This window comes from Dasypus novemcinctus, chromosome 3, assembly GCF_030445035.2.
Source record: "Dasypus novemcinctus isolate mDasNov1 chromosome 3, mDasNov1.1.hap2, whole genome shotgun sequence".
Lineage (NCBI taxonomy): Eukaryota > Metazoa > Chordata > Mammalia > Cingulata > Dasypodidae > Dasypus > Dasypus novemcinctus.
The window spans coordinates 110,789,113-110,816,699 of record NC_080675.1 but is presented as its reverse complement, the minus strand read 5'-3'; the positions used below and the strand labels follow the sequence as shown (position 1 = coordinate 110,816,699).

The window sequence follows — 27,587 nt, the reverse complement described above, 5'->3', positions numbered from 1 at the left end:
CTTGGTGGGTTTATTCAGTTGATTAGTTTTTTCGTGTCATGGTTCAATTAGTTGTTTTTTTGTGTGTGTGTGCTAAGTCTTCCCTTTGTCACTTTGTTCTTTTTATTCTCTTTCCTTGTTGTTGGCTAAGTTCCCTTGAAGGAAAACATTAGGGCTAGAGACAGCAAAAGGGGTAAGAAAAGAAAAAGATAATAGTAGTATTGATAGTGGATGTTAGCAGAAGAACAATGTGAGATCTAGGAGAATGATATTGAACTCATGTAAGCTGTGTGGGGTTATAACAGTAAAAAAGTGGAGTACCTATAATGGAATAGGAAACTGAATATGGGGAGGAATATAGTATGAATTAAAAGGCCTGTGTGTCCTGGAGAAAGGTAAAGAGAAAAGAAAGGACAATAATATAAAGAGTAAATAAAAGATAGAAAACAGAATAGAGGTATTAGAGATAAAAAGTCAGAAATATTGGGGGCTAAACAAAAAGAGGTGGAATGTAAGAGAAACAATAAATGATGGAGGCTAGAAAGGTGTAAAGGAAAGCGGATATAGTTGGTAGCCAAAATCAGTACACACAAGAAGTAGGAAATTTAGGACAAGGAAACACAGCAAATAAGAATTGTTGTCTGCAGCACCTAATGTAAAAAAAAGGAAAAAGAAGGAAAGAAAAGAAAAAAAAAGCGAGAAAGAGAAAGGAAAAAACAAAAAGAAATAAAAGGGCCATGGGGAGATAAAGAGGAAGGAAAAACAAGAAAACAAGTCAACAAGAAAGACCAGACAAGTCCTCAAGGAAGGAATCCTCTTTGCAGTTGAATAAACTTCGTAGGAGTCTGACCTTCCCCCTTTCTCCCTTCCTCACTTCCCTTCTCCCAGGGCAGTAGGAAGGCTGTGTGAGGGCTCCTGGGGAGGATTCAAATAGGTCCCTTGTGACCCAACTCTCCTCAGAAAATAATGTCTCTTAATTTCTTGAGAGAGAGCACCCACCCCTTGCCAGGAATCCTAAATATGCTTTTGTAAGCCTGCAAAACAGAACCTACTGTCCCTCTCCCTTAGGTGTGCTACAGAGGGGCTAGTTAGTTTTCTGACTGCACCTTCTCCCTGACCAAGTTTCCTATCCCAGGGCATTTAGGTAAATCAGGCTCTCAGCAGATTCACCTCTCCTCTCTTCCTAGGCTCTCCCCAAGTCAGCTGGCATACTCCTCCAAACTCAGTAAAAGGAGGGGACCAGAAAATTGAACCTGCACTCCTTGGGCCGCTCTGCACCTCCCACCTAAACCCTCCCACTCCTGGAGTTAGCCCGGCAGGCTAGGGCAATGCCAGATTTCCGGGAGGACTGGGTTTGGGAAACAGAGGCCCAGGAGAATGTGGACTTGGGTTACGTGGATCTGTGAGATTTGGGTTGCGGGGGTTCAGGGAAAATGGGCTTAGGGCTCATGTGTTTAGGGGAACACAGGGCTTGTGAACTCTGCCTTGTGGCCGGTAGTTCTCAGGGGAAGCTGCAGCCCTTTGCCCTAGGGGGAAGGGATTTCCCGTCCCACAGCTTCTGAGTTCAGTGTTAGAAACCTGCAGTTCTACCTTGAGGAAGCACCAGTTTTGTCACAGACTCTCCAGATCGACATCCAGACACCTCCTTCAGGACCGCATCACCACTCAGCCAGTCCTGGGGTCCATGTGGGTCTTCCTTGGAGAGCTGTGCGGATGCTTCTTAGTCAGCTGGCAGGACCTTGGTGGGCCCTGCATCCACTATCACTTGCACTCCTGGGACTGCAGGGGGACTGCAGGGTGGGGGTCCCTGTTCCTAGTGGCCTGGCTCACTGTAAACAGTAAAGCCCTCTTGCTGGCCCTGAGGACAGGCACTAACTGCCTGCCAGTGGTTCCCACTCTTGTGCTCCCTCCTGCTCTCGTGCTTTCTTCCGCTCTTGCCTCGGTTCTTCCTTTTAAAGATGTTTCTGGCTAATCAAAGACCCCTTACCTTTCCAAATAAATTTGATAATAGTGTTTTCCATTTATTTTAAAAAATGCTGGTGGAATTTAAATCAGGATTGAATTGAATCTGTATGTCAATTTGGGTAGAATTGATATCTTAATGATATTTAGTCTTCCAATCTGTGAGCGCAGAATGTTCTTCCAATTATTTAGGTCTTTTTTGATTACTTTTAATGATGAGTTGTAGTCTTCTGAATACAAGTGCTTCATATGGTTGGTTAAGTTTATTCCTGAATATTTGATTCTTTTAATCACTATTATAAATGGAATTATTTTTTTCCAGACTTCAGATTACACATTATTAGTGTCTTTTAAAGCCTGTTTCATCTGATATAAGTATAGCTACTTGGGCTTTTTTTGTTGTTGTTGCATGGGTGGAATATAATTTTTTAGCTTTTCACTTTCAATTATTGGTTTCCTTGGGTCTAAGGTGAGTCTCTTGAAGACAGCATATAGGTAGCTCGTATTTTCTTATCCATTCTATCTTTTGATTGGGGAGTTTAATCCATTAACATTCAATGTTACTACTATAAAGGCAGTTCATATTTCACCCATTTTGACCTTTGGGTTTTATCTGTCATATTTTATTTTCACCACTCTTTTGAGACCTTTAGTTACTTTTACCAATAAAATCTTCATTTCTAGAGTCTCTTTCCAGCCTCTCTCTCCTATCTTTTCTTTTCAGACTGTAGCACACCCTGTAGTATTTCCTGCCAATCTGTTCTCTTGGTTACAAACTCTCAGTTTCTGTTTATCTGTGAATATTCTAAACTCACCCTCATTTTTGAAAGACAGTCTTGTCAGATATAAGATTCTTGGCTAGAAGTTTTTCTCTATATCATACTACTGTTGTCTTGCTTCCATGGTTTCTGATGAGAAATCAGCACTTAATCTTATTGGGTATCTCTGTATGTTATGCATTGCTTTGCTCTTGCTGCTCTCAGAACTCTCTCTTTGTCTTTGGCATATGACATTCTGATTAGTATGTGTCTTGGAGTTGGTCTATTCAGATTTATTTGGATGGGACTACATTGTGCTTCTTGGACACAGATATCTATGTCCTTCAATAGGGTTGGGAAATTTTCTACCATTATTTCTTCAAATATTCCTTCTGTCCCTTTTCCCTTTTCTTCTGGGATACCCATAACATGTATGTTTGCACATCTCTTGCTGTTGTTTAGTTCCCTGAGACCTCGTTCAATTTTTTCCATACTTTTCTTCATCTGTTCTTTTGTATGTTCACTTTTGGAGGGCATTTTTTAAAGCTCACCAGTCCTTTCTTCTGCCTCCTCAAATCTGCTATTATGATTCCAGTGTATTTTAAATTTCATTTAATATACCTTTCATTCCCATAAGATCTGCTATTTTTCTGTGTATGCTTTCAAATTCTTCTTTGTGCTCATCCATTGTCTTCTTTTTTTTTTTTTTTTAAAGATTTTTATTTATTTATTTAATTTCCCCCCCTCCCCTGGTTGTCTGTTCTCTGTGTCTATTTGCTGCGTCTTGTTTCTTTGTCTGCTTCTGTTGTCGTCAGCGGCACAGGAAGTGTGGGCAGCGCCATTCCTGGGCAGGCTGCTCTTTCTTTTCACGCTGGGCGGCTTTCCTCACGGGCGCACTCCTTGCGCGTGAGGCTTCCCCACGCGGGGGACACCCTTGCGTGGCACGGCACTCCTTGCGTGCATCAGCACTGCGCATGGCCAGTTCCACATGGGTCAAGGAGGCCCGGGGTTTGAACCGCGGACCTCCCATATGGTAGACGGACGCCCTAACCACTGGGCCAAAGTCCGTTTCCCCCATTGTCTTCTTAATATCCTTAATCTCTGTAGACATCTCATTGAATTTATTAAGGGCATTTGTTTAAACATCTGTGATTAGTTGTCTCAACACCTTTATGTTATCTGGAGGCTTATCTTGTTCCTTTAAGTGAACCATATCTTCCTGTTTCTTGGTGTGGATTGTAATTTTTTGTTGGTGTCTTGGCATCTGGCTTACTAGCTTACTAACTGTATGGATGCAGTTTCTTTATTTAGTTTAGAGCTTTCTTGCCCTTTCTCCCTTGCTGGTCGTGTAGTAGTAGCCAAAGATGTAGTTGGTGCTATAAGCTGTGGAGGTTCAAGCTGCCCTCATTGCCCCAGGGACTGATGAAGCTTCTCCCGACATCTTCCTTTGCCAGGGGTCGGAAGAGAGCCACAGTCCTGTATAATAATCCAAGTTGTGCAGGTCTAGACTGCAGTTAGCCAGAGAGACTGATTAAGCTTCATGCCTTTTTTTCCTTTGCCTGGGGTGGGGATAGAGCTGCAAGTGTGGGCAATAATCTATGTAGTGTGGGTCCAAAATGACCATAGATGCTCCGGTAGACTTCCAACTATTCAGTCTGTGCCAGTCGAATGTACCAGCAGTTTCCCAGAGAGTCTGGTGCAGGGCCTGCCAGCTTCCTCCCTGCTAAAGGTGGGGCTGAAGCCTAGGCTAGGGCTGCAGGCCGATCTGGGTGAAAGAAGCCAGTCCCTATCTTCACTGTGATTTTCAGCCAGCCAGTCTTCCCCTCATGCTGGGGGTGAGTCAAAATGGCAGCTACTGGCCTGTTTCTGACTTGGACAGGCTCATATTGTAGCTGTTTTTAGGGTTATACTTTAGCCAGCCAAATTTACTAATCAGTAACTGAAGTTGGTGGCCAACTGTCTCTTCCTCTCCTCTGTTTGGGAAATGGAGCTTCAAATTCCAGCCACAGAATTGCTCCTGAGGCAGCTTGTGCTGCCAGAGCAGGGTAATCAGCAGCTTCCATGTTGTAGCCTGTATTTTCCCAGAGAGGCTGACGTAGGTCCCCCCAGCTTCCTCCTGCTAGAGGTGGGGCTAGGGCTTAGGCTAGAGCTGTAATCTGAACTTGGATGGAAAGAAGGCCATCCCTACCAGCACTGTGATTTTCATTCTATCCTGCTTCTCCTTGTGCCAGGAGTGGAGTTAAAATGGTGGCTACCGGCCTCTTTCTCACTTGGACATGTTTAAAATAAGCTGTTCTTAGGGTTATACTTTAGCCTGCCAAATTTACTCATTAGTAACTGAAGTTGGTTCCCAACCATCTCTTCCTCCCCCGTTTTTGGGATGTGGAGTTTCCAATTCCAGCAGCAGAACAGCTCCCGAGGTGGCTTGTGGAGGATGGGCTCTGGCCTCCTGTGGTGTAGAGTTGTCTACTTACAAATCTTCTCTGCAGATGGGCAGTCTCCTCCTTACATTCCTCCAAGGATATTGCAGGATGCTCTTTTGGTCCCCTGAAGCCCCCAACAGGTGCTTTAGATAGCTCTGGGTGATTACTGACCTCCCTGTTGGACAAGCTGACTCTAGGAGCTCTGTACTCTGCCGCCATCTTGCTGGTTGTCCTCTGGTTAGTTTTATTGCTCAAGTTTGTCTCATTAATTTCTTACCAAAGATTTCTACATGGCAAAAAATGAATTAAAAAGCTAAAGTTTTAATGACATTTCTTTAGTGATAATATATTTGTTCCTCTGAAAAATTTGTTGTGCTGTTGCTTATGAATGTTTTTCTTGGAAGAGTCAATAGTTGTAATTCATGTAAGAATCCCTTGGGTTTCAGATAGGGAATCAAAATGGTAGGAAGGGTTTTTATGGAGTATTTATGGGGTATCTTTTCCTGGGACTAACATGGAGATGTGGAGTGGGGGACATGGAACAATAAAAAGTGTTGGGGAATGTGGAGTTGAGAATAAAGAAATAAAACCCCTACTCAGATGACACAGGATGGGAAGAGTGGGAAGGCTAGAAACAGAGAGGCCAGTGGGCGTGGGGCTGCAGAAGATGGTTATTTGTAGCTGGCAGGTGAGGAACCGAGGGCACACTTGTGAAGTAGACATAGTTTGCCTTGAATTCTCTAGTTTTGCCTTTTTGCTTCATTGGGTTCTGCCTACTCTGGGAGTACTCTGACGTTGGCTATCTCAATATGGTGCTAATTCTATATTCCCCTATATAAAAACCCATTCTCAGGGGAAGGTCTCCTCAATTCATTTATGTGAAGATGTAAATGATTGACAGGGCTCATGTGACTTCTCCCAGCAACTGTTGCATTTTCACAGAACCATTCCTGGATATTGTGGGATTTCAGTCTTTATCTGGTCTTTGTCAGAATATGTTTTTGAACAAGGAGTTTTCCTCCATACCCCTGAGATTGGGGTAGGATTGTCTTACCTATTTTTAGTTGGGCTTCCACTTCTTTCATTCTATACAGTAGCTGCTTTCTCCTCTGTAAAATCAGGATAGTAATACCTACCACAGTGTCATGCAAGAATGAATGAATGTGTAAAAAGTCCTTAGCATGGGATATGGCGAGTAGTAATTCCTCATCCTCAATAAATGGTAACTCTGACCATCTAATTTTATACCACTGATGCAGGGCAGTTCAGTCCTCGTTCAGGCAAACAGATGTGGATGTAGCCCTGTATCCCTAGCAGTTTAGTTCTCAGCACACCCCATCTCCTGACCTGGACATTCACAGGGGTTGTGTATCACAGTAGTGGAGGGTTAAGTATCTGATGCAAAGGATATAAAGCTCTTCAAGGATAGAACCCAGCAGGGCTAGAGCAGACTTTCCCTCCATTGGGAGGGAAAAGATGCATTCCTGAAAAATGGCTGGCTCTCTCCCCCTGAGATTTTGCCTTTTCCTTGGACTGCGTTCCCTTCTGATTTGACCCTTGCTTCCATGTACAACCTTCAGGGCTTGTTAATCTCTGTATTTTCCTAACTGAGTAGCCATGGAGGTCTTTTTTTTTTTTGCTGTTAAGAAAATAAGGAAACACAGCTGCACCGAGCTACAATTTTCAGAGTGAAATTTTGCTAAAATGTAAGGGAAACCAAAATGAAATAGAAAAACTGTGAATAGCAAAAAAATAAATGAATCACCAAGGCATATGACTGGTTTGAAGAATCTCACTTAGAAGCACTTTAGACTGGCCACAGTTCAACAGCTCAGTCACCACCTGCATCTTGTGGCTGTCAGAGCAGACAGCACAGCTCTAGACCTTTGACTACTCTCTATTCCAGCAAAAACTCAGAGAGCAGAGCCCAGCATGGCTTTTGTTCCCATTTCCAGGGCCTGGCAGATAGCAGCTATTTTCAGGACTGGTTCCGGAGTCTTCTTAATCACTGCCACATACATAAAGTACAGTGCTGGGGATTGGGGCATATTTCTTTGGTGCAAATGCTATTAGATTCAATTGTGTTAAATTAAGTTACATCTAATTTAAAAACTTTAGATTTCTAAAATACTTAAATGTGGGGAGCGGACTTGGCCCAATGAATGGGGTGTCCGCCTGCCACATGGGAGGTCCGCAGTTCAAACCCCGGGCCTCCTTGACTCAGTGGGGCTGGCCCATGCGCATTGCTGATGCGCGCGGGGAGTGCTGTGCCATGTGGGGGTGTCCCCCACGTGGGGGAGCCCCCTGCACGGGGAGTGCGCCCCATGGGGAGAGCCGCCCAGTGCGACGGAGGGTGCAGCCTGCCCAGGAATGGCGCCGCACACATGTGGAGAGCTGACGCAGCAGGAGATGCAACAAAAAGAAACACAGATTCCTGGCGCCACTGATAAGGATGGAAGCCTCATGGAGGAACATACAGTGGATGGACACGGAGAGCAGACGGGGGCGGGGGAAATAAATAAATCTTAAAAAATAACATACTTAAATGCTAGTGTATGTATGTGTGTATGTCAGGCCTCCTCACATATTATCTTCATTAGTGTTAAAGTATTCTAGAGGAGACCCACAGAGTATATGGTCATGGCAGATGGATTTGAAGTTCTGTGCCATGTCAGAGGGCCCTACTTGGGAATTTGTGCTCCTGAGTGTGATGGAGCTGGACTCAGATGTGACTGTTCTACACATGCCTCTTCTGTCACTTTTACTGAACCTGTGGTTGGCACTAGGGATGGTGTATACTCAGGAGACTTGAATCTCAGGACTGCCCAATGTGCCAGCTGGGCCCTGAGCCTCAGCAGAGTTGTGACTCCTACTCTCTGGTTCGTTGGTCTTACCCAGGTCAGCTAACAGAGAGGTGAAGATGGTCAACCACCATACCAGGGAATCAAGAGTGCCTACAACTGCAAGCAGAAGAATTGCATCCATTATCCATGTGGAATCTAAGCCCCCTCTTGATCTAGAGGTGGGGTGGACATCACCATCCCAGGGTCCACAGAATGGAGGAATAAAATATGAATTAAAGTGGACCTACTGATAATCTACTATAAATCTATTTTGACTAGTAATAGAAGAAATTATAGCATTGAGGTGGAGAAAGTGGCCACAGTAGTTGCTGAGGGCAGGGCGAGGGAAGAAGAGATGTGATGTGGGTGCATTTTTGGGACTTTGAGTTGTCCTAAATGATACTGCAGGGTCAGATGCTGGACTTTATATATCCTGCCATAACCCACTGAATGTCCTGGAGGAGAGCGTGAACTATGGGGTAAACCGTTATCCATGTGGTACAGCAGTGCTTCAAAATGTGTTCACTGAGTGTGATGAGTGTGCCACAATAATGGGAGAGGTTGTTGGTGTGGGAGAAGTGGGGTGGGGGGTGGGGGGTATACAGGAACCTCTTACATTTTTTAATGTAACATTTTTTGAGATGTATATGTCTTCAAAAAACAAAATTTATAAAAATGATGGGGGTGGGGAGTGGGGAGTGGGTTATATGGGAACCTCATGTTTTTAATATAATGTTCTTTGTGATCTATTAACTTTAATAAAAAAATAAAATAAAAAGAGTAAAATGAGTAGTAAAAAATAAGGTATTCTAGAAATTTAAAGGTTTAAAAATTCACTTTTTTTTGAGAATCACTTTCTTTGGAAATTGTTTTTAGGTTGATGCTACAATCAAGTTGAATTCTGGTAAAGAAGGCCACTTAGAGAGCAGTAATACAGAGGAAAATAGGAAAAATAATGATGTTAAGAGGGAAAACCACTCTGAGAAAATAAAATTGGCCGATGAGGGATCAGATGAAGATCTTGACCTTATTCAACATCAGACAATCCCCGAGTGTTCAGGTGTGATAATCACTATATGATCAGCTAATGACCTTGCAGATATTATATTTAAACTATTAGAATTAAGTGTTTTTTTTCTTTTTAAAGTCAGCTAAGTAGAAATAATAACCCCCCAAAATGGGATATACTATTTGTAAGCAAGCAATCACCAATTTTTGTTTAGAAGCATATAAAGAGCCCTTCAATACACTTTGGAATAATAATATATGCATTTAATAAAATTGTTACTGTGGTCATTTTATATTAATCACATAGGAAGTATTTCTACATTTTGAGGCATGCTCTGTCAATCTGCTTGATGATTAAAACTGCATAATAAAATGTAGCATTTTTAGGGATAGTCCCACTTGATCTAATAACATTTGGATTTTAAAAGACTTTATTTTTTATGGTTACTACATTAATTCTGGTCAGATAGAATTAGAACAGGGGTTTTTGAAACATGCTCCACAGAGTTGTGGGGAGGCAGGTGGAGCTGGTAGGGAGATATTTTTCTCATCTTTATGGTTTTATGGTTTTACTAAATATCAAATCCATTCCTACTTTCAATACAATATAGATGACCCCGAATTAAAAGACTTAGATTTTCAACTTCAGGATGCTATTCAGAAAATGAAGAAGCTTGATAAAATATTGGCGAAGAGACAACACAGAGAAAAAGAAGTTAAGAAGAAAGGTCTAGAAATGAGATTAAGGCTGTGGGAAGAACTTAAGGTAAGAATTATATGGCCATATGCTGACAAGTGAGAAACAACTTCCTCTAGGTGAATAAGAAAAGCCTGGACTATGGAAGTGGTTAATGTTGTCTGCCTTTATAAATTTATTTTTGAGGTGGTAGCAGTGGTGTGTATATCTGTGTGTGTGAGAGGAGGAGAGATATTTTCCTGGAGATGGAGAAGGTGAGTTGGTCTGCAGCATACCAGACTAGAGGTAATTCAATTGCACGTTCATTCCTCACAGACAGGCCTAGTAGCCCTGTTTTATCATCTCTGGAGTAGGAAGGGATTTGGAAGCTACTTTCATCCAATTATGTATGTCTGCTTTTTCTTCAGAAGACTTAAAGCTTGGAGATAAATAGACAAATACACAAAAATTCAATCCCCTGGTTAGCATTATTATTTGAGACCTTTATGTCATATCTGAAAACAATTCAGCAAGATAAAACAGAGCAAGCATTTGTGATAAGCTAGGGAGTATACTGTTATCATGTGTTGGTCAAGATCTTTTTAGGAAGCTTTAAAGTGCTAGAGGTCTGGGTCCTTGCTCTATTTTGCTTCTGTCTCCACACATTTCTGGTGTTCCATAAGCTTTCTTTGCCCTTCTCAGACCTGTTATTCTCTGTAATATTGAGGACTTGAAGTTGAACAGATATTGGTATATAATCGTTGGCTGATATTTGAACTTTGCCCTTCAAAGGAGAGCACATCTAAGCTAAGGAACATAGCAATAACAGATAGAGTTTATTATTGATAACTTGACTGATTTCAGAGAAAATTTCCTTGGTGATAATATGAATTAAGAATGAAGTGGGAGGAAAGCAAATGTGGCTCAAGCGATTTGGCTCCCATCCACTAATGGGAGGTCCAGGGTTTGATTCCCCCAGGCCTTCTAGTGAAGGCAAGCTGACCCGTGTGGTGAACTGGCCCAAGGAGAGAGCTGGCCCATGAGGAGTGATGGCTCATGCAGAGCGCTGACCCCTGTGGCGTGCTGGCCTGCACAGCAGTGCTGGCCCGCATGGAGTGCTGGCCCACGCAGAGAACTGGTGCAGCAAGATGATGCAACAAAAAGAGACACAGAGAGAGACAGTAAGAGGTGCATCAGACCAGGGAACAGAGGTGGCACAAGAGATTGAGTGCCTCTCTCCCACTCCATAAGGTCCCAGGATTGGTTCCTGGTTCCATCTAAAGAGAAGACAAGCAGACACAGAATACACAGTGAATGGACACAGAAAGCAGACAGCAAGCACAAAACAGTGGGGGAGGGGAATAAATAAATAAATAAATAAATCTATTAAAAAAAGTGGAGTGGATGTGGCTCAAGTAGTTGAGCACCTGCTTCCTACATGAGAGGTCCTGGGTTTAGTCCCTGATATCTCCTAAAAAGAAAAACAAACAATAAGCAAACAAATGGAAAAAAACAACAAATACCTTGGGAGCTGGTCTGGTCAAAGTGATTTAGTAGTTAAGTGCCGGCTTCCCACATATGAGGTTCTGGGTTCAATTTCCAGCTCCTGTACCATAAAAAAAAAAAAAAAAAAGAAGTAATAAAGAATGCATTTTACAAGTTACCTGGAAGACCATTAGGATTGTGTAGCAGTTTGATATGGTTATGAATTCCAAAAATAGATATTGGATTATGTTTGTAATCTGGTCTGTACCTGGGTATGATTAGAGCTTTGATTGGGCCACATCATTAGGGCAGATAAAAGGCATGGCAAAGGACAGAGTTGAAGGTTTTTGATGTTGGAGTTTGAATGTTGGAGTTTGATACTGAAGCCTTATGCTGGAGCCCTGGGAAGTAAGCTCACAGAGGAAAGAGAAGCCTGCCCCAGGAAAAGGGGAACCCTGAGCCCAGGAAGAAGCAAGCCCTGGGAAGAAAGGAACCTTGAATCCAGAGAGAAGCAAGACCCTGGAAGTGAGGAACCCAGGAAGCCTGAACCCTTGCAGCTATTGGCAGCCATCTTGCTCTAACACGTGAAAATAGACTTTGGTGAGGGAAGTAATTTATGCCTAATGGCCTGGTATCTGTAAGTTCCTACCCCAAATAAAAACCCTTTATAAAAACCAACCAATTTCTGGTATTTTCGATCAGTACCCCTTTGGCTGACTAATACAGATGGGAAGACAGCAACATTCAAATTGCAGTGCTGTCTGCATATTTTGTGCAAATTTTAGCAGAAAAAGTCTATCACTTATTTCTATTGAATCTCTGAGTTTCTACTTGCTTTTTGAAACTTTAAGTAAGATAATTACTATATAATGGTAGACATATACTTAAATTCTATCTGACAGATGTTGCTGAAACAGGAAACATTAACAGATTTCCTGATTAAAGGAATAAAAATGGCCTGAGCCATCTTGGTTGTTTGTACACTTTTGGGACCATGTTAGAATTAAGAAAAATATAGCTACCTTCTTTTCCCACGTTTAAACTTTAATTTCTCTTTCATCAGTTTTCACAAAATAGTGAAACTTTGCAAACTAATGAGGAGATGGAAAATACAAAAAAGTTTTTGGCTTTGACGGCTGCATCCGAAGAAACTGTTGGTGAGTAAAATTTAGATGTCATTTATCTTTATTTTTATTCCAGAGTCTTGAAATATTTGGTTTAAAGTAAAATTGCCAAACCACTTTTCCCCTATTTTTTGTGAGTTTAACTCTTCTTGAGGGGAAATAATTAATCATATTAGGTACATTACATGAAACTACTCTGAGTGAGGGGGGCAGGAAAAAAGTGGGAAATAGACTAAATTTGTTTTTGAGTTTACTTCCTCTCCCTCTTAGATGCCTTATTTATCCAGACATTCCCCTTATTGCTTAGAATCCTCCTAGGAGGCAAACACTGCTTTTAAAAATAATTATTTTGAAATAATTTTAAACTTACAGAAAATTTACAAAAATAAAAGTTTCCATAAACCCTCCACCCAGATTCCCCTAATGTTAAAATCTTTTATAACTATAGTACAATGATCAAAAGTAAGAAATTAGCATTGGTGTAATACAGTTAATTAAACTATAGACTTCATTCAGATTTCACCAGTTCTTCTACTATGTACTCTTTCTTTTTCAGGATCCAGCCCAGGATCTCACATTGCATTTATTGTCAGACTTTTGTTTCCCACAGTCTGTGATAGTTCCTCCGGCTCTCCTAGTTTTTGATGATCTTGACACTTTCGGAAAGTGCTGGTGTGTTATTTTGTAGAATGGCCCTTAATTTGGGCTTATCTGTTTTCTCATGGTTAGAGGGAGGCTATGCATTTTTGGCAAGAATTCTCCAGAAGCAATGTGCCCTTCTCAGTGTGTCATGTTAGGGGCATCTTATTATTAGTGATGTAACCTTTTTTTAAAAAAGATTTATTTATTTATTTATTTCTCTCACCTTCCCCCTCCTTCCCGCCCCCCCCCCCCCCCCCCACCCAGTTGTCTGCTCTCTGTCCATTCGCTGTGTGTTCTTCTATGTCTGCTTATATTCTTCTCAGCAGCACTGGGAATCTGTGTCTCTTTTTGTTGCATCATCTTGCTGTGTCAGCTCTCTGTGTGTGTGGCGCCAGTCCTGGGCAGGCTGCACTTTTTTTGTGTGCTGGCCGGCTCTGTTTACAGGGGCACACTCCTTGCGCATGGGGCTCCCCTACACGGGGGACACCCTTGTGTGGCACAGCACTCCTGCACGCATCAGCACTGTGTGTGGGCCAGCTCATCACACAGGTCAGGAGGCCCTGGGTTTGAACCCTGGACCTCCCATGTGGTAGGCAGACGTTCTATCCGTTGAGCCAAATTCGCTTTCTGTGATATTAACTTTAATCATGTATGTGTTGGGTTTCTGTATTGTAAAGTTACTGTTTTCCCCTTGTAATTGGTAAATATCTTTGGGGAAATACTTTAAAAATGTGCAATAAGCTGATTTCTTTTCAAACTTTTACCCACTATTTTTATTTTTACTATTTTTGAGGCCCAAACAACTGCATTTTCAATTCAACTTTGGCTTGCACTGTTCAAGGGAGGACAGCAGCGGTAGGCTGCAGAGGAAGGCCAGAGTCAAGCCTCTCCCTGACACCACCCCTTGCCAACAAATGCTTTAGAGCCCCAGGATGTCCCCATCTACTAATTATTGTACCTAGAAATAATTATTGCTGTTCAGCACTAAATTTTGATTGGTTTGTTAAGCAGTGATGCAAACTGGAACAATTTTTATCATGATTATTTTTAATGACTACATTGTAGTTCATTACATGATTACAATAATTTGTTTAATTAAATCTCTTCTATTGGATATTTAGATTATTTCTTTTGTTAATTTTCAAGTATTCATAATGCTGTAATATGTGTCTTTGGGCAATTATTACATTATTACCTTCTAGAAGAGAAATTATTTAGTCAAAGGGGTTGGACTTTAAAAGATTTTTATCCATACTGACTTATTGAAAGATTATACCAGTTATAACTTCCACTAACTTTGTATTTGAGTACTGTTTTCTTATACCTACAAGAACAGTGAGTTTTATTATTTTTAAGCTTTGCTTATTTAAAATGGCATGATAAGCTAAGTGATGATAAGGTACCTATAAGGTAGGTGATATATTTGTTATTCTGTTAATTACCCATTTTGTGAATTACCTATTCATGTAAGGTCTTCATCTTTTTTTATTTTTAATTGATTTGAAAGACTCCTTTATGTATTTTTGGGGATCTTGGATCTTTGCCTATCATAAATACCAAAAGCATTTCTTATAGTTTATCATTTTTCTTTAATTTTGTGGCATTTCTTATTCTACAGGAGTCAAACATTTTTTATTTAGATTAAATCAGTTATTATCTTTGCAGTAAATTTTTTTTTAGGGCAAATATACCATTACTTGTCTTCTTTTTCAAGAACTTTTCTGGTAAAACATGTTTTTCCAAAGTTGTTTTTCTGTCTGATAATTGTTTAGCAATGACTATATTATTGAAAAAAAGACCATAAAGTATATTTTAGGTTGCTTTTTACTAACTGAAATGTCTAAACACTAGTATATGAAGGCAATCTATCTAAAAATACTTCTTATATTTCCTTTCATGTATATCAGTAATTTTAGACCTTTGTAGAATTGAGACTACCTTCCCTTATTCTAAATAAAAAGCAAGGACTATGTCAGGAATATGATTCTGGATATGAAAGTATCACAGCATCTGTAATGTAGAATCCAGGAGCTAGATATTGATTTTGGTAATGGAAGAAGCATTTCTAAACAACCATACCTACTTGTGGTTGATAATGGAGCATGCAGTGTAAGACAGGCCTCCCTGGATGGGAATCTATAGGTGTCTCTGTTTTTCTTTTTTTAATGTATTTTTTATTTATTTTTAAAAGATAAATATATCACACAAAATGTTACAATAAAAATATAAGAGGTTCCCATATATCTTTAAAAAAAAAGATAAAAAAATAATAAGCAATAAAGAAAAAAAAAAGGAGGTTCCCATATGCCCCACTCCCCACACCCCCCACTTTTCCCACATCAACAACTTCTTTCATTGGTGTGATACATTTGTTGCAATTGATGAATACATTTTAGAGCATTGCTACACAGCCTGGATTATAGTTTACATTATAGTTTACATCCCAGACCATTCAGTGGGTTATGGCAGGATATATAATGTCCTGCATCTGTCACTGCAACATCATTCAGGCCAACTCCAGGTTCTGCAAATGCCCCCATATCACACCTTCTTTTCCCTCTCCTTGCCTTCAGCACCTCCCGTGGCCACTGTCTCCACATTAATGATATAATTTCTTCCATTGCTAGAGTCACAATAATTCTAAAGTAGAATACCAGTAAGTCCACTCTAATCTGTATTTTATTCCTCTACTGTGAGGACCCTGGGGTGGCAATGCCCACTCCACCTTTTAATTGAGAGGGGGCTTCAATCCCACATGGCTGGTGGATGGGACTTTCATGCCGACAGCTGTAGACTCTCAGTTCCTTGGTGTGGTGGTTGTCCATCCTCACTTCCCTGTCAGCTGACCTGGGTAAGTCCAAAGAACTGGAGAGTAGGTGCTGCAACACTGCTGAGGCTTAGGGCCCAGCTGGCACATGGACAGCCTAGAGATTCAAGTCTCCTGAGCATATGCCAACCCCAGTGCCAACCACACGTTCAGTAAAAGTGACAGAAGAGGCATGTGTAGAAAGATCACATTTGTATCCAACTCCATCACACTTAGGAACACAAATTTCAAAGTAGAGCCCACTGACACAGCACTGAACTCAGTTTGAGGACCCTCACTTCCTGAATTTAAAGAATATCACTTTGCTAAAATGGTAAAAAGAAAAAAAAACAAAAATAAAAACAACAAAAAAGAACATAATAATGGCATAAAGATAGATTGACCAATGGAAAGAAATTGAGAACTCAGAAAAAGATCCTCACATCTATGGTCAAGTGATTTTTACAAGGCTGTCAAGCGCTCCTGGCTGAACCAGAAGAATCTATTCAATAAATGATGCTCAGAGAACTGGATAGACTTATGCAAAGAAAGTAAGAGGACCCTTATCTCACACCTTATAAAGAATTAACTAAAAAAGATCAAGATAAATATAAAAAATAACAACCATAAAACTACTGGGGGGGATGGTAATGCATTTATATGCTGAGTTTGACTTAGAGAGTGGCTACATTTGAGCAACACAGAGACTCTCAGGAGGTAACTCTTAGGCACCCTGCAGCTCTAGGCCTTGTTGAAATTTCAGGCACACAGGCTTATAAGCATAGTCATCAGTATCAAGGGCTCATTATTGGACCATCCTTTTTCACTGGTCTTTGCCCTTGCACTTGGGGGATTGTTGCTGTTCCATTGGGGAATGTGACAGAGCTCCCCTGGCTAGGAACTCAGCACTCCCTCAGTTGTCGTTTGTAACTACCTGCTATGACAATACTTGATGAATATCTGAACATTTTTATATACCCTATATACATGCCCTGGAGAACTCCCTCCCAATCATGTGTCCCCCATCAATAACACCCCACACCAGTGTTCCTCCCCTGCCATAGTTGAACCCCTCTGTGATTAGAAACTTCTTCAAAAATGAAGCCTAATATATTGCCAAATTCAATTAGTAGGAAAATGAAATAGTAATGATAGGATTAAAGATTAGAAATAGAATACATACTAATTAGAAAAGCTACAATAAAGTGAAAAATAAATTGGGGTATTAAAAAATGAAAACTATCATAAAACTTTTTTTTTAATGTTTTTGCCCTTCATCACTGTAATAGGTGTTGCCCTGTATGTATAGTGGCAAGACAATCTCTTTCATTCTCAGTGTCTACATCCTTTTTTTTTTTTTTTTAATTTTACCTTCAAAAAATTTTTATGATCACAGTAAAGTCACATATACAATATGTGGGACTCCCATATATCTAACATCAAACCCTTTTCCCTCTTCCCCCAGCAATGATCTTTTTACATGTTCATGCTATGTTTGCTACAGCTGATGTGCAGATATTGAACCATAGCTACTAACCATGGTTCCATTTTGGTTTACATTATGGTTTACATTTTAGACTATACACTTTTATAAATTTTTGGTGAAATTTAACATGTCCTACATCCATCATTGCACGATCTTGTGGAACACTTCCATTGCCCCCAGTTACCCACTTCCATCTATTTTATTCCTCTCTCTCCCTTCCCTTAGGGCCCATAGTGATAACCAAGCTTCACTGTTTGAAGGACCAGATTCATAGATACTTGCAACAATGCTGAGGGCTTGACATACTAGACTTCACTCCCACTTTGGGAGCCACCAATGCTCTTGAGAGACACATTTCCTTCTGTTTGAGAACATCATGCCTCCCCAGAATGGGGGTATACATCTTCCCTCTCATTGTATGGGTCTCTACCCAATGATATAACAAATTATGACAAGATGAACACTCACTTCCTAGAAGCCTGCTCCTGTGCCAGATGCCCCCCATTAAGCACCTTAAACAAGTAACCCTTCCTTATTATATTTTCTAAAGAGTTTTCTCTACATGATAGTTTCAACCACATACCTGACAATCTCCCATGTTCACCTGCTCCCCTCCAGCTGTCCCCCCAATTCCTTGGACCATCTGACCCATCCTCCCAACCCTAGCCCCCATCAGGGATAAGACAGGGGCATAATGCAATGCATTTATATGCTGAGTTTGGCTTAGAGCAACATGGAGGCTCTCAGGATGTAACTCTGAGAAATCCTGCAACACTAGGTCAAGATGAAATTTCAGGTGCAACAAGGTCATAAGTGTAGTCATTGTTATCGAGGGCCCATCATTGTACCATCCTTCTTCACTGGTCATTGTCTTAGCACTTGGGGGATTGTTGGTGTTCCATTGGGGAATATGACAGAACTCCCTAGGATGTGAACAAACTCAGCACTCCCTCAGTTGTCATGTGAATCTCTACCCACTGTGTCAAAATCCAATGAACATCCAAACATCCAAACATACTTATATACCCTATATGCATGCCTGGGTGAACTCGTTCCCATGCATTCCCCCATCAGTGACATCCCACACCAGCGCTCCTTCCCAGCCATAGTTGAACCCCTCTGTGATCCAAAACTTCTTCAAAAATGAAGGAAAAAAATGCCAAATTCAATTAATAGGAAAATGAAATAGTAATGATAGGTTTAAACATTAAAAATAAAACACATAATAATTTAGAAAAACTAAAAGTAAAAAAAATGGGGTATTAAAAAATGAAAAATATTATAAACAAAAATTTTTTTGATGTTTTACCTTTCATCACTGTACTAGGTGTTGTTTCTTAGATTTCTTCCTCAGTGTCTTACCTCTTTTTTTTTGTTTTTCATTATGTCTTTTTTTGTATAAGAATGTTCTTTTTCTTCTTTTTTAGAAAAATATTTCATTTATTTCTCTCCCTTTCTCTGCCTGCCCTCTCTTCCGCTCCCTCTCTTCAGTGTCTTACGTCTTTTTTGTTTGTTTTTCATTATGTCTTTTTTTTTGTATAAGAATGTTCTTCTTTTTTAAAGATTTATTTCATTTATTTCTTCCCTTCTCCCCCACCTCGCCGTTGTCTGCTTGTGTCCATTCGCTCTGTGTTCTTCTGTGTCCGTTTGCATTCCGGTGGCACTGGGAATCTGTGTCTCTTTTTGTTGCGTCATCTTGCTCTCTGTGTGTGAGGCACCACTCCTGGGCGGGCTGTGCTATTTTTGCGCCGGGCGGCTCTCCTTGCAGGGTGGATGTTATATTTGCTACAACTGATGTACAAATATTGAAACATAGCTACTAACCATGGTCAGGTGTTTACATTATGGTTTACATTTTAGACATACACTTTTATAAATTTTTGGTGAAATTTAACATGGTCTGTATCAATCATTGCATGATCATGCAGAACACTTCCATTCCCCTTCAATTACCCCCCTCTTCCAGCTATTCTATTCCTCTCTCCTCCTCCCCTCAGGGCCCACAGTGACAAAGCTTCTCTGTTTGAAGGACAAGATTCATAGATACTTGCAACAATGCTGAGGGCTTGACACACTAGTCTGTTCTCCCTCTTTAGGAGCCACTCATGCTCTCTCTAGAGACCCTCCCTTCTGTTTGAGAATATCAGACCTCCCCAGGATGGGTATGCAACACCTTCCCACTCACTGTATGGGCCTCCACCCACCGATATAAGACACTGACAAAATGAGTACTCATAAATTCCCTAGAATCTTGTCCCAGGTGCACCCTGTGCCAAATGCCCCCATCCAACATCCTAAATCAGTTACCCTTCCTTATTATATTGTCTAAAGAGTTTTCTCAACATTATAGTTTCAACCATGTACCTGCCAATCCCCTGTTTTCACCTGCTCCCCCCCAATTCTCCCCCTAGTTCCATGGACCATCCGACCCATCCTCCCATCCCTAGCCCCTGTCAAGCCTGCACAGCCCAACCCAAGAGTATCCCTATACCCTGGTCACGTCCCTTCAATGCACAACTGCTTACCTCCACCTTATCATAGATTTCATCTGTGAGGGCGTTGTCTCACGACCTTACTCTCCTCCCTATTTCCTGTAAGTCTGTCTTCCAGACTCTAGCTTTTTCAGTCATAGAGTTCAGTGCCCAGTGAACTTTTGGTCCTGGAGGGCAAGGCATTTGTTTTTAGTTGTCCTTTCTTAAAAATAAAATCAGATGTAGTTTAATTTTTAAAGCTTGTGACATGTATGTTTGGCTACCAACCTATAGAGCTCACAGTTGTGTCTCTGGAGTCATGTGGTTATAGACACAGTAATGTTAGATTAGTACTCCTGCCCTAACAAGGAAATTATTTGGACTTAAAGGCTTAAAGCTGGAGTTACAAGGGGCTCTCAAACCGTGTTCTGAGAGAATCATTGTTTTAAACATTATCATGTCAAAGCTTCAGTTTCTAGATTTCAAGTTCTTAGTTATTGTTATGTATTGGTAGTGTTTATTGAGTGCCAAGCAGAGAAGATGCAAAAATAATAGTCAATGGAAAAGGAATTGAGGTTAAAAGATACTGTTAGACGAACCAAGTTCTGATTGCCCTTTGCTCTTTCTACTGGCTATCTGGATTAGATCACACTTGACTTGTTCACTAAAATGAAGAGATTATATTATTGTATTCCCGGCATCTTCAGATTTAATTAGAATCTTTTTTAATACTGTCTTTTAATAGAAAAGCTAATTCCTTAATGAAATTTCCTGCTGGCTGTTCATATCATATGAATGCATTTAGCACTCCTTTATTGCCACACATCTAATTTTTTTAAGCCTTAAAAAACAGGGAATTATATTACTTCAGGCTACATTATATATTTTTTGCAATCTAAAATGGCAGCTGCTCTTTTTCTAAACTTAAAAAAACAAACAAAAAATCACCTAATATATAGCTTTATTATACACTAATATGTACATGATTACATTTTACAATAAATATATGAAGTTTGAAGTTATTTTGGTACTCTATAGGCACCAATGATGAAAAAACAAATTATACCTTAAATCTGCTTACATGGTTAAAGATATCAATCAAATCAAATCAAATCAATTTAGAGAAACTACAAACTTCTCCATATAATCAATATGTAAATAAAGGATTAGCATTTAGCAGGCAGAAACTTTTTGAATCTTTAGCTTAAGAAAGGTATTATTAGTAGAATATTTTCACAGCATGTATGAAAGAAATGCAGGAGTCCAATTTGACCATATAGTCCTGATTTTAAAATATATCATATTCTCGCTATTAAAACACAGCTACCTCTCATAAGACAGTATGAAACTGCTTATATTTATTCTACTACTGCAAGATTCTCCATGTTACCATCTAAATTAAAACTATTATAAAATTTTAAAAATATATGTTTTGGAGTGTTGTTGGGGGGGCGGAGAGGGGGGGTGGGGGGGTGGGGTTGAATGGGACCTCACATATATATTTTTAATGTAATATTATTACAAAGTCAATAAAAAATAAAAAAATTAAAAAAAAAAAAAAAAAAAAAAAAAAATATATGTTTTGGTCACTTATATTTAGATATACATTTATGAGTAAAATGTTTTTATAAGAATTACTATGAAAACAAAAATATTTCTCCCTGTTTCGTATTTTTACATGTATGGCAGTATATGTTCAACACCTTTGTAGCACTGTATTAACAATTTTTTTCTTCACCAGGAAAGTATAAACATGCTTGTAAATGCCCAGTAGGTGGCAGCATCTAGTTAAAATACTTTAAGGAGCTTAGAACCAGACAAATTTGCACTTGAACTTTAAACCCACATGTATGTATAAAGGTACTAAAATTTTCTTTCTTTCTTTTCCTTTTAATCCTTTTTTTATTTTTATTTTTTAAATATATTTTAAAATTTTTAGAAAGATACTTAGATTATGTAAATGTTACATAAAAAATATTAGGGATTCCCATATGCCCTTCTCTGCACACCTCCCACATTTTTACACATAAACAACATCCTTCATTAGTGAGGTACATTCATTGCAATTCATAAATGCATTTGGGGCATTGCCACTGAGCATGGATTATAGTTTACATTGTAGTTTACACTCTCTACACAAATCTGTAGGTTGTGGGAAGATATATAATGGCCTGTATCTGTTGTTGCAGTGTCATTCAGGACGATTCCCAAGTCCTGAAAATGCCCCTGTATTACACTTGTTTTCCTCTCCTTGCCATCAGAACCTCCAGTGGCCACTGCCTCCATATCAATGTCGTAATTTCTTCCATTTAGAATCACAATAAATCTGTAGTAGAATACCAGTAAGTCCCCTCTATCCATAGTTCTTCCCCCAATCCTGAGGATTCTGAATGGTGATGTCTATTCCACCTCTAATTAATTGAGAGGGGCTTCGATCCCATACAGCCAACGGATGGGAGTCTCACTTGCAGTTGTGACTCTCTTGGTTCTTGATTTCCTTCTCAGATTTATCATTATTGGTCTATAGAAATGCTGTTCCCAATAAATGCAGATTTTTGCACATTGATCTTATAACCTGCAACTTTACTGAACTCATTTATAAGTTCTAGAAGCCTTGTTGTAGATTTCTCAGGGCTTTCTATGTATAGGATCATGTCATCTGCAAGTAGTGAAATTTTTACTCCATGCTTTCCAAATTGGATGCCTTTTATATCTTTTTCTTGCCTCAGTGCTCGAGCAAGTACTTCAAACAGTATTAAATAGGAGCAGTGATAGTGGGTATCCTTGTCTTGTTCCTGATCTTAGAGGGAAAGCTTTTAGGATTTCACCATTGTATATGATGTTAGCTGTGGTTTTGTTTTTTTTTTTATCCTCCCCCTCTTGTGGCTTTTTGTTTGCTGTCTGCTTTCTGGGTCCACTTGCTGTGCATTCTTCTGTGTCTGTATTTTTATTTTTATTTATTCCCCCCCCCCCCACCTCGCGGCTTACTTGCTCTCTGCTCTCTGCTCCCATTTGCTGCATGTTTCTTTGCTTGTTTCCCTTTTTTTTGTTGTGTCACCTTGCTGAGTTGGCTCTCCGTGGTGTCCGCGGGTTGTTCAGGCAAACCTGCCTTCACAAGGAGGCCCTGGGATGTGAACCCAAGGCCTCCTATATGGTAGACCAGAGCCCAACTGATAGAGCCACAGCTGCTTCCAGGCTGTGGGTTTTTCATATATACCCTTTATCATGTTCAGAAAGTTTCCTTCTATTCCTATCTCTTGCAGTGCTGTTTTTCTTCTTTATTTTTTTAGTGTTACATTAAAAAAATATGAGGTCCCCATATACCCCCCACCCGCCTCCCCCCACGCCTACCCCCATAACAACAACCTCCTCCATCATCATGAGACATTCATTGCACTTGGTGTTTTTATCAGGAAAGAGTGCTGTATTTTGTCACATGTTTTTTCTGCATCTGTAGAGACGATCATGTGATTTTTTTCCCTTTGATCTGCTTATGTGGTATATTACAATGATTGATTTTCTTATGCTGAACTATTCTTGCATACCCAGGATTAAACCTATTTGGTCATGGTATATAATTCATTTGATGTGTTGTTAAATATGATTAGTAAGTATTTTGTTGAGGATTTTAGCATGTAGGATCATTAGAGACATTGGTCTGCAAAATTTTCCTTTCTTGTGGTGTCTGTTTGGGTTTGGTATTAGGGTTGTTGGTATCACAGAATGACTTATGCAATGTTCCTTCTATTTCAAATTTTTTGGAAGAGTTTAAGCAATACTGGTGTTAGTTCTTTCCGGAATGTTTGGTGGAATTCACCTGTGAAGCTGTCTGGCCCAAAGCCACTTCTTAGTTGGGAGTTTTTTAATGACTGATTCTATCTCTTAACTTGTGATTGGCTTGTTGAGATCATTGATTTCTTCTTTCATCAATGTAGGCTGCTTATTTATTTCTAGGAATTTGTCCATTTCCTCTAAATTATCCTTCTTGTTGGCATATAATTTTTCAAAGTATCCTCTTATGATATTCTTTATTTCTGTGGGTTCAGTGGTAATAGCCCCTTACTCATTTCTTATGTACTTGCATCTTCTCTCTTTTTTCTTTGTTAGTCTAGCTAAGGATTTATCAATTTTATTGATCTTCTTGAAGAACTAGTTTTGGTTTTATTTTTTCTAGTGCTTTCTTATTTTCTATTTCATTTAGTTCTGCTCTAATCTTTGTTATTTCCTTTTTTTCTATTTCCTTGGGGGTTGGTTTGTTCTTTTTCTAATTCCTCCAGGTGTGCAGTTAGGTCTTTGATTTTAATTCTTTCTTCTTTTTTGATATATGCATTTATGGCTATCTATTTCCCACTCAGTACTGCTTTTGCTGCATCCCATAGGTTTTGATATGTTGTGTTGTCATTTTCATTTGTTTTAAGATAGTTACTGATTTCTTTTGAGATTTCCTCCTTGACCCACTGTTTGTCTAAAAGTGTTTTGTTCAACTTCAATATCTTTGTGCCTAATCTGGTTCTCTGGCCCTTACAGATTTCCAGCTTCATTCCATTGTGGTCAGAGAAATTACTTTGTATAATTTCAATCTTTCTGAATTCATTGAGAATTTTTCTGTGTCCTAGCATGTGGTCTATCATGGAGAATGATCCATGTGCACTTGAGGATAATGTATATCCCCCTGTATGTGGTTGTAGTGTTCTGTATCTGTCTATTAGGTCCAGATCCTCTAATGTATTATTCAAAGTCTTCTCCTAAAGCACATAGTAAATGCTTTGTAAATTGAACTGCTATTAGTCCAGTGATTACTAGTCCACGTCCACAGGAGCATGGTATATGTCATTTATGTATGAGCTTTCATTTATTAGAGGATTTTTGAAGGTCTCCTACCTTTATTACCTATTCTTAGGACATATATATCTCTATATATCTCTATATATCCTATTATTATTATTATTTCATTAGTTGGTGTTCATTACATCATATTTCTTCATGAGTTATTAATGATGTAGAGAAAAACTAGTGACTTCTTGTATGTTTATAATTTGTTTTCTGTGTGGACATTTAATTAAATTATCCTATTAGTTGTAATAACCTTTAGTTGATTGCCTTGGGTCTAGTCAGTCAATGAACATATTACCTCGAAATAATGTTAATTTTCACGTCCTTTTCAATGATTTTTCTTATTCTGAGAACTAGGAAGCCTTGGTGTTGAAATTTATTGCTGCATATCAATATCTATTTAATTATCGTAAAGTTTTTCTTTTTTGGCAGATTTATTTACTATTTTAAAATTAATAGATTTAACATGCTAAATCACTCTTTTATTCTTGGTTCAACCCTTTGTTATGGAAGATTATTCTTTTAATTTATTGCCAGATTTGGTTGACTTTTATTCAGAAATTTTGCATTTTTATTTATAAGTGAGATTAGCTTTGTGTTTGTGTGTGAATTTATGTGTGTGGTGGTTGGGGTGAATGTGTGTGTGTGTGTACTTTGTCAGGCTATGTTAACTTCATAAAACAAGTGAAAGTGACTGTTCATTTATTTCTTTGCTTTGAACAGTTATATAATGCTAGATTTTCAGTTCTCCCCAAATTTGGAAGATTTCACTGTATAAGCCATCTGGTTCAAATAATTTTTTGGAGGCAATTCTCCTACTCTTTTTTCAGCTTCGTTCATATTTATTATCCTATTTCGTTCACTACTTCTTCTGGGTTAATTTTGGCAATACATTTATGTCACCAAGACTTGAAAGTATTATTTTGTCAAGATTTAAAAATTTATCATAAAATTTCATATAGAACCTTTTATAATAATTCTTAATGTTTATACATCCTCTTATTTTTAATTTAGTTCATGTTTTCTTTCTATCTTTTAAAATCTGGCAGTTTTTTTAGAATACATTTTTAAAGTTTAGATCAATTTTTTATTTATAGGAAAATTGTGAGGACAACAGAGATGTCTGGTATACCTTTTGGCTATGACTATTTCTCAGACTTTCATTTTTTTATGATCTTGATATTTTGTAGACTGTCCTTCAATTGGAATTTCTGTCATATTTTTCTAATGAGTAGACTGGGGTTATGGGTTTTTGGGAGGAAGACTGCAGAAGTGATGTGCCATTCTCATCATTTCATATCAGGGGTACTTAGTATTAACATGACTTATCTCTGTTGATGTTGACCTTGATCACCTGGCTGAGGAAGTGTTTGTCAGGTTTCTTCACTGTTAAGTGACTCCTCCCCACCCCCTCATCCTATACTCTTTGGAAGTCACTATGTACAGTCTACACTTAGGGAGTGGGGAGTTATGTCCTACTTCCTTGAAGGTGGGGTGCCTACATAGATTATTTGGAATTCTTCTTAAGGAAGAGTTGTCTCTTTATTTAGTTATTTAATTAAATTAATTTATTTATATCAGTATGGATTTGTTTTAGATTTTGGATTATAATCCAATACTACTTTGTTTTTTTGCTAAATTGTTCCAGCTTTGTCCAGTGGGAGTTTTTTTTTCAGTTTGCTCCTATGTCCTTTTATATGCTTTCCTCTTTTGGAGTTGCTTTTGTTAGTTTGTTCCCTTTTTTGAGCACTTCTTTACTTTTTGGTATTACAAGATGCTCCAGGCTCATCATCTGTATTTCTCACCCAAATCCTATTGGAGAATGGTATTAGAAACCAAAATTCAGGTTCTGGGTATGCTTGCTGCTACTGGGGTTTCATTGCTTCTAGACTCCAGCTGACATGTGTATATATTAATCCATTGTACACATATCAATAAATATTTCTGTATGTAAGTGTATATATCTGTGAGTTCATACTGATGTCTCTGATTCTAATTCATTAATACATGAATCATTCTAGCTACTTCCCCTTGCTTATCTGTAGTCTCCTACTCCAACACTGAGAAACCTGATTCCCACCATATGCCTTTCATTTTCTTAATTGTTTAATTCCATTATATGTAGATAGTAGTGTCTTGGTTTCCTAGGTCAGGCATAACCAAGTACTACAAACTAGGTGGATTAAAACAATAGAAATTTATTGTCTCACAGTTCTGGCGGCTAAAAGTCTGAAATCAAGGTGTCTGCGGAGCCATGCTTCCTTTGAAGTGTGTAGCGAAGAATCCGTTCCATGTCTTTCTTTTGGCCTTGCTGGCAATCCGTGGCATTCTCTGAGTCGTCACATGATGTTCTCCCCTCTGTCCATATGTGTATATAAATATTCTCTTATTATAAGGACACCAGTCATATTGGATGAAGGGCTCACCCTGTTCCAGTATGACATCATTTTTAACTAGGCTAATTCCATTTGTAATGACCCTATTTCTAAATAAGGCCACATTCTAAGGTATTAGAAAATAGGACTTCAACATAGCTCTTTGGAGGATACAGTTTAGTCCATGACTAGTGGTATCAGGATTATTAACCTCCACCCACATGGGAAACAACTTAATAAACTAGGGTACAGTGTTTCTGTGCAGTTTTCTGTTGCTTTTAGTCCTGCAGACCCACTAATTTCCAAACTTACCTAGGTGAACACATTTTCCCCCCATCCCCTTCAGTGAGGTTGTTGCATACATTTGTAATACAGTTAGATTATTTTGTCACATTTTGCATTCCATCCTGGGATCCCTTGACCTCCTATATGTTTTCTGAAAATTTTGCTACCTTAAAATTCACTCTTTTAACTGTAAAGATCTATGGGTTTTGAAAAATGCATGGTGTTATGTATCTACCATTACAGTATCATATTGAATAGTTTTACTCCCCTAAGAGTTCACCGGTTCAATCCTTCCTTTTTTCCCTCCCCCTGGCAACTATTGATCTTTTTACTTTTTCCATACTTTTGCCTTTTCCAGAATTTGATATAATTGGAATTGTACAGTATGTAGCATTTTCAGAATGGGTTCATTTGCTTAGCAGTATGCATTT

General features: G+C 39.1%; 1 protein-coding gene across 2 annotated transcripts in view; it reads left to right on the top strand.

Moving 5' to 3' along the window:
• The window catches only part of FSIP1 (fibrous sheath interacting protein 1), a 254,123-nt gene that overhangs the window by 41,713 nt on the left and 184,823 nt on the right, over positions 1–27,587 (top strand). For both annotated transcript variants that reach the window (XM_058293896.2, XM_071214103.1), the window contains 3 exons: positions 8,842–9,025; positions 9,585–9,739; positions 12,198–12,291. In XM_058293896.2, coding sequence (XP_058149879.1) covers positions 8,842–9,025; positions 9,585–9,739; positions 12,198–12,291 — 433 coding nt within the window. The remainder of the gene's footprint in view (positions 1–8,841; positions 9,026–9,584; positions 9,740–12,197; positions 12,292–27,587) is intronic.